At 51.5% G+C, this 16,359-nt stretch overlaps 1 protein-coding gene across 3 annotated transcripts in view; it reads left to right on the top strand.

Annotated features, from left to right (window-relative positions):
* The window catches only part of mei-41 (meiotic 41), a 641,172-nt gene that overhangs the window by 85,096 nt on the left and 539,717 nt on the right, over positions 1-16,359 (top strand). For all 3 annotated transcript variants that reach the window (XM_045729178.2, XM_045729176.2, XM_045729177.2), the window contains one exon: positions 14,295-14,443. In XM_045729178.2, the coding sequence (XP_045585134.2) occupies positions 14,295-14,443 (149 nt within the window). The remainder of the gene's footprint in view (positions 1-14,294; positions 14,444-16,359) is intronic.

Here is a 16,359-nt window from a genome sequence, read left to right as displayed (position 1 = left end):
TGGGTAAGTCCCTCGTTTTTCCTCTGTGGGTATTTAGCTCCGGGGAGCCATAGGGGCTCCCCCCAGAAAACCAGCGTTGAATGTAATGAGACGCCATTTTCTGGGTGAGACCCGGAGGCTCCCCGGCATCCCTCCCTTTCTCCAGTCGGCGTTTTTTCACGTGTTTTGACATCCAGCCTCAGAACTGGGATGGGGATCACCGGAGCAGTTGGTTTGGGGCTCCCCATTCCCCCTCCCGGGAAGGAGGGAGCTGCGCAGACGGCGAGGCGGCAACAGGTGACGTCACACTAGTTTGCTCGTTTTTGTTTGGGGAGTTCTATCCACTTGTTCTGCTTTTGGAGCAATAATTTCACCAGAATAGGGGTTTGTTTTGAGGCGCTTACCTTTCTGGGTGCCTGTTCCGGTCAATGGCAGACATAGAATGCTTCCAACCACACGGGGGCTTCTATAGGCCATTGCTCCCCTTGCCTCTCTGAGGGGGGCCAGGTTCTGGCCGTGGTCCCCGGTAGGCCCAAAGAACTCCATTTCGGGTCGTTTCCTCCTACCTGTGGTGGTATTGGGTCGCTCCTTCAATGCCAACTCTGTTCAGCAGCCATACACAAAAAATGTGCCAACATGACTAACAATTCAAGGAGAAATGGTCTCAGTGACCACTCTGTGTACTGGCTCTGCAAAAAGGATGATGTAACTTTTTTGAAATTGATGGAAATCCTGGATAAAACTCCCGCCGAAAACAGAGAATTACTAATTAATACCTGCATAGCAATTTCTAATGTCTTCAAACAAACTGTACATGACATCAAGGTACAACCAGCTGTAGCACAGAGCTCTGTGGCAGCGGCGCCTGAGCAGGGCGCGGAGTCGGGGATGCCTGAGCAGGGCGCGGAGTCGGGGATGCCTGAGCAGGGCGCGGAGTCGGGGATGCCTGAGCAGGGCGCGGAGTCGGGGATGCCTGAGCAGGGCACGGAGTCGGGGATGCCTGAGCAGGGCACGGAGTCGGGGATGCCTGAGCAGGGCGCGGAGTCGGGGATGCCTGAGCAGGGCACGGCGTCGGGGACCCCTGAGCAGTGCGTGGTCCCACAGGTACCGGAGCAGAGCGCGGTGTCACAGGCACCGGAGCAGAGCGTGGTGTCACAGGCACCGGAGCAGAGCGCGGTGTCACAGGCACCGGAGCAGAGCGCGGTGTCACAGGCACCGGAGCAGAGCGCGGTGTCACAGGCACCGGAGCAGAGCGCGGTGTCACAGGCACCGGAGCAGAGCGCAGTGTCACAGGCCCCGGAGCAGGGCACAGTGTCGGGGGCGCCGCAGCAGAGTGCGGTCCCTGGCAGAGGGAAACAAACAAAACAAGGCCCCAAAATCTGTTGGTATTACAGATGGGCTACCTGTAAGCATGGGGAATCGGGAAGAATAAATGGAACATGTACACACGATCACCCTAGAAAGTGCAGAAACCTCCTCAATACAGGTAAATGTACCAAAAGCTGTGAATTCTTTCACCCAGAAATTTGCAAGAACTCTTTGGACAGGAAAGAGTGCTTCAATGCTGAATGCCCAGCTTTTCATATAAGAGGTACCAGGCGAATAAAACCGACAGACTACCACTATGAAAACAGCCACTACTCCATCAACCGGGATAATTTTTTAGCAAGAGGAGGAGGAGAAGAATGGCTAAAAATGACCAGACTCTACCACCAACTCGGTCAAATGCTAGAGAGGACGCAAACACAGTGGCCTCCTTACCAGTGCCTCAGATATTAACACCAATTAAAGCATCCAGCACTTCCACTAACACGATAACATCATTTATATTTGCCAACATCCAGGGTATAAAAACACGCAAATCCAACAAAGTTCATTTTATAGATGGTCTCCTTCATGAGGCAAATGCAGTGTTTGCAGCCCTAACGGAAACTCACACAAAGGACTACCTTGATGGTGAAATATGGATCTCAGAATACAATCTCTTCAGATGTGATAGGAAACACCGGCTTCAGGGTGGGGTCAGCCTCTACATCAAAGACACACTCATCTGTACTGAGCTGCTAAACACCTCAAATGATATGGTGGAAGTGCTGATAGTCAAAATAGAGATCCTAAATGTAGTTGTTGTCCTTGTATATAAGTCACCGGAGGCAAACCCTCAGCAGTTTAAAGACCAACTAATGAAAATAGAGCACTGCTTGGAAAACCTCACAAATCCAGTTCCGAACATCATCCTGCTTGGGGACTTCAACCTACGGCACCTGAAATGGAAGCACCTGGCTAATACAGTAATATCAGAAAGAATACCAGGAAGTAGCCTAAATGAGCAGGCACATGCAAATGACCTGCTACGGATGTGCGATAGGTTTGCCTTAAACCAGCAAATAGTAGAACCAACTAGGAAGGAGAACACGCTGGACCTCATTTTCACTAATAATGATGAGTTGATCGGGAACATAATGATTACAAATACCTGTTACTCAGATCACAACTTAATTGAAGTTCTGACAACCATGGGGAATGGACCTTCAAAACCAGTCCAGATTCCCGGTGGAGGAGATTTCAGCAAATTCAACTTCAATAATAAACGGATAAACTGGGAGCAAATAAACCAGGACTTCACAGAAATAAACTGGGAAGAACAGCTAGGAAATGCAAACCTGAACCAGTGCCTGGAAAAAATAAGCTCAGTAGCATTAGAGATATGTTCAAACCGCATACCCCTAAGAAAAAAGAGAAAGAGGTGCAGATTGGAACGGGAACGTCGTTCCCTATATAGGCGAAGAAAACGAATCGCGGAACAACTTGAGAGTCGCACCCTATCTCAAGAACGGCGAAGAAGGTTAGGTAGAGAAATAGAAACAATTGAACTCAAGCTACAAGAATCATACAAAACCCAGGAGAGGCAAAGAGAGCAAAAGGCCATCAGTGAAATAGAGAGAAATCCGAAATATTTTTTCTCCTATGCAAAATCAAGATCAAAAACCACATCTAGTATCGGGCCCCTGCGAAAGGGAGATGGAACTTTCACAGATGACAACAAAGAAATGAGCGAGTTACTGAGGAAGCAGTACGACTCTGTTTTCAGTGAGCCATTAAATGCACTAAAGATTGATAACCCAAATGAATTTTTCATGGATATGATACCAACATCAAATCATATATCAGACGTCGCCCTATCCCCACTAGATTTTGAAGAAGCCATAAACAGTATGCCTATGCACTCTGCACCAGGCCCGGATTCTTGGAACTCCATATTCATCAAGAACTGTAAAAAACCACTATCGCAGGCCCTTCACATTCTGTGGAGACAAAGCCTAGATACTGGCGTTATCCCTGACATACTAAAAACAGCAGAGATAGCACCACTCCATAAAGGAGGAAATAAGGCAGAGGCAAAAAATTACAGACCGATAGCACTAACATCGCACATCATAAAAATTTTTGAGAGAGTGCTAAGAAGTAAGATCACAAAATACATGGAATCACAGCATCTCCATAACCCCGGACAACATGGTTTCAGAACAGGGCGCTCTTGCCTGTCGCAGTTGCTGGACCACTATGATATGGCATTAGATGCTATGGAAGACAAACAAAACGCTGATGTAATTTACACAGATTTCGCAAAAGCTTTTGATAAATGTGACCATGGTGTTATTGCACATAAAATGCGTTCAAAAGGAATTACCGGGAAAATAGGCAGATGGATCTACAATTTCCTGACTGACAGAACCCAATGTGTAATAGTCAACAAAATAAAATCCAGCCCATCAACCGTGAAGAGCTCAGTCCCCCAGGGTACTGTGCTTGCTCCAGTACTTTTTCTCATCCTCATATCGGACATAGACCAGAACACAACCTATAGCACTGTATCATCCTTTGCAGATGACACTAGGATTTTCATGAGAATTGGCAACATAGAGGACACGGCAAACCTCCAATCAGATGTAGATCAGGTCTTTCTATGGGCTACAGAAAATAATATGGTATTCAACGAGGATAAGTTTCAGCTCATGCGCTACGGAAAAATTGAAAATATAAAAACAGAAACCACGTACAAAACGCAGGCAAATCATAACATAGAACGAAAAGGCAATGTAAAGGACCTGGGTGTACTCATGTCGGAAGACCTTACCTTTAAAGAACACAATAAAGTAGCCGTCACAACTGCAAGAAAAATGACAGGTTGGATAACAAGAACTTTTCACACTAGAGATGCTATACCGATGATGATACTTTTCAAAACGCTTGTGCTCTCTAGAGTGGAGTACTGCTGCACAATGACAGCCCCTTTCAAAGCTGGAGAAATTGCTGACCTAGAGAGCGTGCAGAGATCCTTTACTGCTAGAATCCACTCAGTAAAACATCTAAATTACTGGGAACGACTAAAGAGCCTAAATCTGTACTCCCTTGAGCGCAGGCGGGAGAGATACATAATAATTTACACGTGGAAAATAATTGAGGGGCTGGTCCCAAACCTGCACACAGAAATAACACCACATGAGACCAGAAGACATGGCAGGATGTGCAGAATACCCCCGTTGAAAAGCAGAGGTGCAACAGGTACTCTGAGAGAGAACTCTATCAACATCAGAGGCCCGAGACTGTTCAACACGCTTCCGCTACACATAAGGGGCATAACTGGCAAACCCCTCACAGTGTTCAAGAGAGAACTGGATAAGCACCTCCAAAGGATACCTGATCAACCAGGCTGTGACTCATACGTCAGGCTGCGAGCAGCCGCGTCTAACAGCCTGGTTGATCAGTCCAGCAACCAGGAGGCCTGGTCGACGACCGGGCCGCGGGGACACTAAGCCCCGGAAGCACCTCAAGGTAGCCCTCAAGGTAGGTAGGTAGCCTCCTCCTTCTTCAGGGGAATCAGGGCTGGCAGGGCAGGCCTCTTCTCCTGTGCTCTGTCAGGTCATCTGGGAGTGGGTTCGCTTGGGTGTGGTCGAAACGACAACATCCCTCAGGTGGGTTTCCCACCTGTTTTCAGTTCCGAAATGGGACTGTGTGGTTCTGTGATTCATACTGGACCTGTCTAGTCTGAATCCCTGGAACTTTAGTCCCCTCCTTTCGGATGACCACTCTTTTTCAGGTCCGGCTGCTTTTGGTGCCGGGTGCCTGGATGGTGTCTCTGGACCTCTGGGACGCGTATTGGTTTTATAGTTTTATTGTACACGTCCCAATTCATCCGGGGTTCAGTGACTGGCTCGGTGTTGTCGTGGGGCGACAAGCTTACAGCCTTCGTTGCTTTCCATTTGACTTGAATCTGGCACCTCGATTGTTCACACGCCTTACCGGGTCGTGGTGACCTGTTTGTTTCTGTTAGGGGTTCAGGTTCTGGCTTACCTCGACAACTGGCTGGTGTGGGCTCCCAGCCAGTCCGCGTGATTGCTCGTCAGGGAGATGGTTTTTTCTCAGCTCGCCGGGTTCATGTTCATGGTAAACTGGAGGAAGTCCCTTTTGGTTCCCTCTCAGGTTCGGACTTGGCAGGGTCTGGCGTGGGTCCCTCGGACCGCTTCCTTGTCTCTCCCTCCTGCAACGCTGTTGCGGCTGCGGTCCTGCCACCGGCTGTTTTTGGAAGGCACCCGGGTCACACGTTGGTTGTTTGAGCGGCTGTGCGGAAGCCTGAGCTTCGCCGTGCTGGTCTACCCATCGGGTCGGATCTGGCTTCGGCGGATGTTCTGGTTTCTTCGGGGTCGTCCCTTCTGTCGTTCTCGTGATCGATGGGTTCGGATCCCATGAGCCTTGCATCGGCTGCTGCGTCGTCGGCTTCCTCTGCAGGTTTTTCGAGGTTCTGTGATGTGGCGCCTCCCGAGCCCTCGCTTGATGTGTTCTCGGGTGCCTCGTCTCTCGGCTGGGGTTTTATGACAAGTGCTCACCAGGCAGACCAGGGTCGGTGGGGCCTGTCCGTCCGTCGAGCTCACAGCATGGCACGGGAGTTTGGGGCGGTGTGGCATTCGCTTCAGAGGATTTGGGTCGCTCAAGGAGCAACGATCCGGCTCCATTCGGACTGCTTCCCGATGGTTCATTGCCTGAACTGCGGGGGTTTGATGCGGTCCATGGTTCTTTGGGGCTGGTCGCATCGGGTGACTCGTCTGCTGAGTTCTCGGGGTTTGGCTCTCCTGGCAGTTCACGTTCAGGGGGTGTCAAACGTCCTGGCGGACGGCCTGTCTCAGTTCATTTCCCTTCCACAGAATGGACGGTCGATGCCGACTCGTTCAGTTGGCTCTGCTAGATGTATGGGTGCCCAGAGGTGGACCTATTCGCATCTGTGTGGTCGAGGCATCTTCCAGTTTATGTGGCTCCCTGCCCAGTCTGTGAGGCGTCCGGGTTGATGCCTTTCGGCTGGACTGGTCGAGGCGGAGTTACCTGTACCTCTTCCCTGCGGTCCGGTTGTTGCTCTGGATCCTGGCTTGGTTGGAGACTTACAAGGGAGAGTAGTCCTGTTGGTTCCTTGGTGGCCAGGCCACCCTTGGTTTCAGGTGCTTCTTGCTCGATGTCTGAACCCAAGGGTCTTCCCGCGGCTCTGCCTCTTTCAGCAGATCTGTCCAGTCCGTTATGTGGCTGGTTCGATCTTCTCCACTCTTCGTGTTTGGTCTTTTTGACGGGGGTGTATCACCACTTGCATGGTGATCAGGTGGCTTAGTTGATGGTGTCTCACCTGCAAGTTTCGTCTAGACAGCAGTAGGAAATTTCCTGGTGGTCGTTTCGACAATTTTTGTCTCTTCGTAGGTGGTCTTCGATTTCTGATCGGGTTGTTTTGTCCTTCCTCTCTTAGTTGTTTCAGGACTGTCATCTTGTGCCAAATACTGTTGCCTCGTTTCGTGCGGTGCTGGCGGAGCCGCTTCACCTTGCTTTCAGTATTAATGTCACTTCTGTTCCATTCCTCAAGCTTTCTCGGGCAAACCTCCGGCCTGCTCATGCACTGCCTGAGCCGTCCTGGTTGTTGGACCGGGTGCTCTCTTTTCTCTCTTCTCCTAGGTTTGTGGTGGCCCCCTCGGTTCAGGACTGTTTTTCTAAGGCTCTTTTCTTGTGGGCATTGGCCTCTGGGGGTTAGGTCGGGGAGCTTTATGCTCTCCTCCAGCGCAGGGTTTTCTGCTCTTTCGGTCCTGGTGGTCGTTTCGTTGGTTTGCAGCCTTCTCCTTTTATGGTGAAGAATCAGTCTGGTGCTTTCCGAAGAGGTCCTTGGGTTGTTAATGCTTGGTTGGTTCAGCCAGGGGTGCATCATGTTTTGTGTCCAGTTGCGGCTCTTCGCCGGTATCTGTGCGCCACGGCCTTTGTGGCAGGGGACACGCTTTGGTTGTACCCGAATTCCCTTCTTCCCTGTTCCAAGGCGCGGTTTCCCCCCAGGTTGTCCGCAGGATTATTCGGTCCAGCCAGCCTGCGGTCTATTCCTCTTCCCACGACGTTCTTAAGTTCGCGGCTTTGGCTGCTGTTTTTGGGAATATGTCCTGGGCTGACATTCGGGCATGGGACTTTTGGAGGTCGAACAGGTTCCACCTGTTGCACGATATCTCTTTAATGTTTCTGCGCTTTGTCGGACGTGTGTAGCCTTGGGTCACAGGTTGCAGCTATTTGTCTCGATTTCGAGTTGAGGAGTGAGTAGCAACCGCCTCCCGGGTAAGTCCTTCTTTTTCTTATCTTTGGTTAGGTAGCTCCGGGGAGCTGAAGGGGCTCTCCACAGAAAACCAGTGCTGAATGTAAGGAAACGCCATTTTTCTGGGTGAGACCTGGAGGCTCCCCGGCATCCCTCCCTCCTTTTGGCTTTTTTTCTGGGGGGAGCCCCGTCGGCTCCCCGGAGCTTTACCGGCTGATATGCTAATGTCAGACTTTGGCATCAGTCATGTGTATGGAGTTCTAGGGCCTACCGGGGACCACGGCCAGAACCTGGCCCCCTCAGAGAGGCAAGGAGAGGAATGGCCTATAGAAACCCCCCGAGTGGTTGGAAGCATTCCATGTCTGCCATCGACCGGGTCAAGCATCCAGAAAGGTAAGCATTCCAAAACAAACCCCTATTCTGGTGAAAATTGCTACCTAAAGCCGAACTAGTGGATAGAACTCTTCAACAGAAAACAAGGAAACTAGTATGACGTCATACGTCACCGCGCTGCTGTCTGCGCAGCTCCCCCCTCCCCGGGAGGGGGAAGGGGGAGCCCCAGACCTCCCACGCCGGCTATCCACCCATCAGTTCTTCGGCTGATGCTATAGGCAACGGTTATGTGCTCTGGCTCCAGTGGTTGTTTCGGCACTGTACCTAGAATGTGGTGTCTGTTTTCTAGGTGGTGCGTGAGCCAGGAGTGATTCTCCAGTACTCGGGCTGCATGCGCCTAGGGTTCCCTTCCCTAGGTGCCCTGTAAGTACTGCCCTTGGGACTTGGGGCCACCTTCCACAAGTTCCTTGGATCCTGCCCCTGCTTGGTTTTCGGCCGCTCTTTGTGTGCTCGGGTGTTCTGTCTCCCTTGTTCGCCTTAGAGTAAGGGGCAGTTTTTGCACTGGTGGGGCGCAGGGTACTGTGCAGCTTGTCTTTACCAATCATAGCGGCCGGCTCTGTTCCGCTTGGGTACGCTGTCCTCTTGCGGGGTTTTCTTTTTCTTTTTGTTTATCTACCTGGTGGGGGGGGTCTGCCTTCGTTCTTGCCCCTTGTGTCCCTTGTGTTCTGAGTATTTTCTGGTGGTACCCCCTGCTAGGTCCCCGTGAGTGTACACGTCCCGGGGGTTCAGCTCTTAGAAAGTTGTTTGGTAGCTTTGGGTGCCGGTTAGCAGTACCCTGCCTGGGATTACCTGAGCGCGAGTCCTCTTATAGTAAACGCTCGGGACCCTGGGAAACCCCTGGGGGCGCGCGGGTCCGATGGATGTGACCCCAGAGTCCCCCCCTCGCTTCCAGCGAGTTTGAGGGTTGCTCTCACCCTTTGTCTCTGGGTGACTCTCTGTTTTGCCTCCGTCTGCTGCCTGTGGGGTCGGTGACACCTTCGACCCGGAGTCCTGCAAGTTTGGTTGCTCGTTGTGGCTCGGTTACCCAGTTGTGCTAACAAAGCGGGTGCGGGCAGCAGGGGCGTTGCACTTGAGCCTTGGTGGTGGCAACGTTCTCGTGGTTTCCTCCCCGGGAGCCCCGGGGCTGCCCCGTTGTAGTTCGTTTTGGGACTTGGGGGTGTTGGTTGCTTCGGTTTCATCCACGCCCCCTTGTCTTTCCCCTGGTTCACCCTTCCTGCCTGCATCCGGTTCCTTACCGTCTGTAGGTTCGGGGCGGGGTTTTTGATGGTGTTGAGACTCGGGCAGTCTCGGGAAATTCCCCTTCTGGGGTTGTGACGGGGGCATTTGAGCCTGTTCCTCCAGCCGTGTTGTATGAGTCTGCCAGTGGGCTCCCTTCCTTAGTGTTTTCACGGCTGCCCCGGTTTTCTGGTACGGCCGGGACTTTGGGGGAACGGCTCGGCCCCGGGGCCTGTCGTGTAGGTTCCCGGGGCTGGAGAGGGACTAGCTTGGGGGCCTTGGCCCCGTTGGACCCCGTGGGGTTTTTTATCCCCCTCTAGGCGGGGCTTGTGGTTACGCGGAGTGGGGTCTTTCCTCCCCACTCGCCGTACGTGCTGTTGGGCGTCGGCCCCTCCCCGGGCTCGGTTCCTTGGCCTTTGAGTTGGTTGGTTCCGTCCTGTGGGTGGATGTTTCCTCCCACCCCTTTTTGGGACGGTGTTTTCGTCATGTTTCCCCGTTCGATGGGGTTCTGCGTGACTTCTGATCTCGGGTGCGCCTGCGCCTTCGTGTGCCTTCGGGACTAGTGTTGGCTTCTGTGTTCTCGAGGGTACGGGAAAGTTTTTCGCTACTTCCCGCATTATTGGAACGTCTGTCGGCTCCTCGTCCATGTCGCCCTGTTGGGCTACTTGTCGCCCTGTTGGGCTACTTGTCGCCCTGTTGGGCTACTTGTCGCCCTCTTGGGCTACTTGTCGCCCTCTTGGGCTACTTGTCGCCCTCTTGGGCTACATGTCGCCCTCTTGGGCTACATGTCGCCCTCTTGGGCTACTTGTCGCCCTCTTGGGCTACATGTCGCCCTCTTGGGCTACTTGTCGCCCTCTTGGGCTACTTGTCGCCCTCTTGGGCTACTTGTCGCCCTCTTGGGCTACTTGTCGCCCTCTTGGGCTACTTGTCGCCCTCTTGGGCTACTTGTCGCCCTCTTGGGCTACTTGTCGCCCTCTTGGGCTACTTGTGGCCCGGTTGGGTTCCTTTTTGGGCTCTGCTTTTTTGGCCGGTTTTATTGTTCCTGCTTCCTCTTTTGGCTACTTTTCTCGTGCAGTAGTCCTGGCTGGCGCCTTCCCGCAGAGAGGGTGTGCGGTTCGGCCAGTGTGTTATGCGCATGCGCCGTGGAGTTTGTTTTGGTCTGGGCGGTGTTTCAGTGCTGGTGTTTTGCGCCTTTTTTGCTACGGTGCTTCGCCTCTCGTTCTTCTCCCTGGCTGCGGTATGTGCCCCTTCGCGCCGGGGGTGTCCTGGTTCCCAGTTGTGGGGAGGACACCGCGGTTTTCCCTGTGTCATGGGTGTGGACCGCCTCCTTCGCCTCTCCCTGTTCTCCTGCGGGTCCGGCAGGGTCCGGCTCTGGCGTCTTCACCTGGCGGTGCTCCCAGGTTCTTCTGGGTACGGTTCAGTCGTGTCAAGTTCGTGCCACCGTTCGCCAAGTGAGTTTCTGCGGTCTGGCGTCTTTTGGCCGGGCGTTGGATGCGGAGTTGTTTATATACCTGTCTTTATTTAGGTATATTTTTGTACGACTGAGACCGTTCGCACACCAGTGACTGTCCCTTTTTCAACCCTTCTTGTCCCCCTCATGTGCATGTCCAACCCATGCTGGAGTCATTCAGGGGACCCTCCTTTTATAATGTTGTGAGGTGTGGAGGTTGTAGGGTTGGTTCTGTACTCACCTGGTAAGGCTCCTGGCTGTGCTTGCAGGATTTGAGCTCTGGCTCTTGGGTCCCGCCTATCTGGTAGAACTTGCGGGATAGTACCAGTATTACCATCAGAGGTCTGTGCTTGTTACACGACCTACTTGCGAGCATAAGCCTTCTTGCTGGTTCGTCCGTGGACTTCCAGGGCGCACTAGCCTGTTTTCGTATGGCAGTTCCGGCCCATCCTGGTTGTGGGGGTATGTGGGCCGGTGGACTGCTCCTAGCAGCTGCCTGGTGGGCCACCCTCTGGCCGGTCTAGCCTGGTCTTGGGCCGGGCTTGAGGTGTAAAAGAGCTCCCAGTACCTTATCCAGCAGGTATCGAGCAGGGTTTCTCCGCCGTCGGTCGCCTGGTGCAGGTTTCTGGGCTTGCGGGGTTTTGTCGTGTCTCCGTTGGCCCTGTCTGGGGTCTGCCTGCTCCGTTCTCTGCCTTTGCAGAAGGGAGTTGCTATTTACATGTTGCATGTTGCAGTGGTGCCTGTTGCTGCTGCTGCACGTGAGCATTGGTACCGTGTTTCACGGTGGCGTGTCCTGGTTCCTGTGTCCAGTTGTGGAGTGGCACTTTGCTGCCGTTTTGTGCCTGGGGATTGCGTTGGGGTTTTCTGTCCCTGCCTGATTGTCCACCTCTGGTTGTTTTCCTTGGGTTTTTTGTGCTTCTGCTCTTTCTTCCTGTCTCCTCTGCAGCAGGGATGTTCTGCGTGTGTTCTTAGGCATTTGTCAGCCTTTGTCCTGTGATGTGCTTCTTTGTCTCGGTCTATTGCAGTTGTTCGTACCCCTTGGTTCGGGTACTGTTCTGGCGGCGACCCTTCCGCCTTCTTTGGTTTCCTAGCTTGCCCTGCCGTTTTTTTTTTTTTTTTTTTTTTTGGGGGGGGGGTCTTGTGATGTCTCGCGTCGGACCCGTCGTTTCTGAACTCCTGGCGGGCTTGCATGCTTTGGGGAGTTTTTCTGTTCGGCAGACGTTCCATCTCCTTGTGCCGCTTGGAAAGTTTCGGTGGTCGCGCCCGAGATCTTCCCGCGGCTCTGCCTTTTCCTGGACTCGGAAGGGCCTTGTCGGGGCTGCTTGTGTTCTGCCTTGCGGTCTCGCCTCCGGTTGGTGGTCGGGTGGCTTCGTGGTAGGTGTCCCACCTGCGTGCTTCTCTTGGCGGCAGTATGGGGTATTTTGGCGGTCCTTCCTTTTCCTGTCCCTTCTTAGGTGGTTACTCTTGTTGGCTTGGTTTACTCTCGGCTTGGTTTTCTGGTGGGGGTTGGGGGCCGTCGTCTTGCCACATACTGTCGCCTCTTTTCGTGCGGCGCGGGCGGAGCTGCTTCAGCTTGCTTTCAGTCTTGGTGTTGCTTCTGCACCGTTAGTCAGCTGTCTTGTGCGTCGTTTCACCTCCGGCCTGTTCGTGCGCCGCTTGCACCATCTTGGTCTCTGGTCAGCGTGCTCTGTCTTCTCCTCGGTTGGTAGTGCCCCTTCGGTTCAGGTGTGTTTTTTCGTCGGCTCTTTCCTTTTGGCCTTTGCCTCTGGGGGTCGAGTCGCTGAGTTTTCTTGCTCCTTCGGTTTTAGCGGTTTGGTTGTTCGGCGGCAGCAGTCTCCATCTTTTCTGGCGCGGGGTGGGGCTGCTGCGTTCTGGAGGGGTACAAGGTTTGTTGGTGCTTCGTTGGTCGGGCCGGGAGTGTATCGTTTTTTGTGTTCAGTGGCGGCCCTCCGCTGTTGTTTGCGTGCCACGGCGTTTGGGTCCGGAGCGTGTTTTGCGTTGATCCGGGTCTGTTCTTCCCGGTTCGCGGGTAATAGTGTCCCGGGTGGTCAGCCGTGTTCTTGCAGCTAAGCTGCCTGTGTTCTTCCCTCATGCCTGTGGCATTCGTGGCTTCGCTGCTCTCGCTGCTATCTGGGCGACGTGGCCTTGCGGTCTTTCGGGCATGGTTTTTTGGTGTTCGTGCAGGGGCCTTGCTGCTCGTTGTTCTCGTGTTGTTCCCGGGACTTTTCGGGGCTGTGGCGCCTTGGGTTGGTGTTTGCTGCCGGTTGTCTCGCCTCCTTGGGGGGTGCGTGGTGTCCGCCTCCCGGTTCTGTCCCTTTGACCTTCCTCTGTGGGTAGTTAGCTCCGGGGAGCCGACGGGGCTTCCTCCAGTAAACCAGCGTTGAATGTAATGAAACGTCATTTTCTGGGTGAGACCCGGAGGCTCCCCGGCAACCCTCCCTCCCTCCGGTCGGCGGTTTTTCGTGTGTTTTGACATCCAGCCTCAGAACTGATGGGTGGATAGCCGGCGTGGGAGGTCTGGGGCTCCCCCTTCCCCCTCCCGGGGAGGGGGGAGCTGCGCAGATAGCGGCGCGGTGACGTATGACGTCATACTAGTTTCCTTGTTTTCTGTTGAAGAGTTCTATCCACTAGTTCAGCTTTAGGTAGCAATTTTCACCAGAATAGGGGTTTGTTTTGGAATGCTTACCTTTCTGGATGCTTGACCCGGTCGATGGCAGACATGAATGCTTCTAACCACACGGGGGCTTCTATAGGCCATTGCTTCCCTGCCTCTCAGAGGGGGCCAGGTTCTGGCCGTGGTCCCCGGTAGGCCCTAGAACTCCATACACATGACTGATGCCAAAGTCTGACATTAGCATATCAGCCGGTAAAGCTCCGGGGAGCCTCCGGGTCTCGCCCAGAAAATGGCGTTTCATTACATTCAACGCTGGTTTTTCTTTGCGTTTTTGATACCCAGCCTCTGAACTGAGGAGAGTTGCTGGCGTGGAGGTCTGGGATCCCCCCCCCCCCCCCCCGTCTCCCTCCCTGGGAGAGGGGGGGGGTTGCACAGACAGATACGTGGCATTTGTGGTGACGTCATACTTGTTTTCTTGGTTTTGATTGGGGAGTTCTGTTGTTAGTTCGGCTTTTGGTTTACAATTTATTTGATCAGCAGTAGTTTGTTTGGGAATTCCTACCTTTCTGGGTGCCTGACCTGGTAGATGGCAGACAGACTGCTTCCAATTACACGGGGGTGTCTTTAGGCCATTGCTCCTCGTGCCTCTCTTGAGGGGGCCAGGTTCTGGCTCTGGTCCCCAGTAGGCCTAGAACTCCTTCGATTGACTGTTGCCACGGTCTAATATATACACATCAGCCTAGTATAGGTCCGGGGAGCCTTCGGGTCTCACCCAGAAAATGGCGTTTCATTACATTCAACGCTGGTTTTTTTCTAAGTTTCCCATGATCAGGGAATTCATTTTATCAGTACAGTATTAAACAATAAAAAAATCTGGGGGTGAGGAATAATTTTTTCTATGAGCACCAAGTATTTGTCAACTTAAACTAAGGTGCAGTAGAGTGGTTAAACGTGTACAAAATAGTTGATTAATTGACTTCCTTTGCAATTCATATCCAATTGATTTATGTCCCATAAATATTTATTTTATTTTACAGAAGGAAAAGATGTTTTGTTTGCTGGAGGTTCAGTGTCATGTCAGTGTTTTTCATCAGTGGTGAATAGAAATGATGCCCAGCCAACACCCAGGACCATTGTTTTTACCGACGATTCTCAGCTGGACCACATTCTCGCCAACATAATTATGGTAAAACATCTGTGGCTTATTTGTCTTGTATTCAGTTTACATTTTTATTTACCTATAAGCTTGTGCTGTCTTCATTCGGTAATCTGAATCATGGAGGAGGCCCATCCCTATTCAAGTTACCTGCTTGATACCTGCTTGATGGGAAGCAGTCAGCAGGCCGTTGAGTCGCTTCGCCAGTCTGTACGTGGGTGTGGGTATCTGGCTAATGATTGGCCGAAGTGGGTTTCCAGGCTTGTAATTACCTAAGTGTAGTTACAGGATGAGAGCTACGCTCGTGGTGTCCCGTCTTCCCAGCACTCTTTGTCATATAACGCTTTGAAACTACTGACGGTCTTGATTCACAAATACGAATCCCTGTTCTCCCAGTCTATTTTCCCATGGTTGAATGTGTGTGTGTGTAATTACCTAAGTGTAATTATCTAAGTGTAGTTACAGGATGAGAGCTACGCTCGTGGTGTCCCGTCTTCCCAGCACTCTTTGTCATATAACGCTTTGAAACTACTGACGGTCTTGGCCTCCACCACCTTCTCACTTAACTTGTTCCAACCGTCTACCACTCTATTTGCGAAGGTGAATTTTCTTATATTTCTTCGGCATCTGTGTTTAGCTAGTTTAAATCTATGACCTCTTGTTCTTGAAGTTCCAGGTCTCAGGAAGTCTTCCCTGTCGATTTTGTCAATTCCTGTTACTATTTTGTATGTAGTGATCATATCACCTCTTTTTCTTCTGTCTTCTAGTTTTGGCATATTTAATGCTTCTAACCTCTCCTCGTAGCTCTTGCCCTTCAGTTCTGGGAGCCACTTAGTAGCATGTCTTTGCACCTTTTCCAGTTTGTTGATGTGCTTCTTAAGATATGGGCACCACACAACAGCTGCATATTCTAGCTTTGGCCTAACAAAAGTCATGAACAATTTCTTTAGTATATCGCCATCCATGTATTTAAATGCAATTCTGAAGTTAGAAAGCATAGCATAGGCTCCTTGCACAATATTCTTTATGTGGTCCTCAGGTGATAGTTTTCTATCTAGAACCACTCCTAGATCTCTTTCTTTATCAGAATTCTTTAAAGATTTCTCACATAATATATAGGTTGTGTGGGGTCTATGTTCTCCTATTCCACATTCCATAACATGACATTTATTAACATTAAATTCCATTTGCCAAGTGGTGCTCCATATACTTATTTTGTCCAGGTCTTCTTGAAGGGCATGACAGTCATCTAAATTTCTTATCCTTCCTATTATCTTAGCATCATCAGCAAACATGTTCATATAATTCTGTATACCAACTGGTAGATCATTTATGTACACAATAAACATCACTGGTGCAAGAACTGAACCCTGTGGTACTCCACTTGTGACATTTCTCCATTCTGATACATTGCCTCTGATTACTGCCCTCATTTTTCTATCAGTCAGAAAATTTTTCATCCATGATAGAAGCTTACCTGTCACCCCTCCAATATTTTCCAGTTTCCAGAACAACCTCTTATGTGGAACTCTGTCGAAAGCCTTTTTTAGGTCCAGATAGATGCAGTCAACCCAACCATCTCTTTCCTGTAATATCTCTGTGGCTCGATCATAGAAACTGAGTAAATTCGATACACAGGATCTTCCAGATCGAAAACCATACTGTCTGTCTGATATTATATCATTTCTCTCTAGGTGTTCTACCCATTTAGTTTTGATTAGTTTTTCCAATACTTTCACTATTACACTTGTCAATGATACAGGTCTATAATTGAGGGGGTCTTCCCTGCTGCCACTTTTGTAGATTGGAACTATGTTAGCCTGTTTCCACCCGTCTGCTACGATTCCTGTACACAGGGATGCCTGAAAGATCAGGTGAAGTGGAATGCTGAGCTCAGATGCACATTCTCTCAGAACCCATGGTGAAACGCCATCTGGGCCAGCTGC

This window comes from Procambarus clarkii, chromosome 77 (assembly GCF_040958095.1).
Source record: "Procambarus clarkii isolate CNS0578487 chromosome 77, FALCON_Pclarkii_2.0, whole genome shotgun sequence".
NCBI classification, from domain to species: Eukaryota; Metazoa; Arthropoda; class Malacostraca; order Decapoda; family Cambaridae; genus Procambarus; species Procambarus clarkii.
Note: the sequence above shows the minus strand (reverse complement) of the source record. Positions and strands in the feature narration are given on the sequence as shown.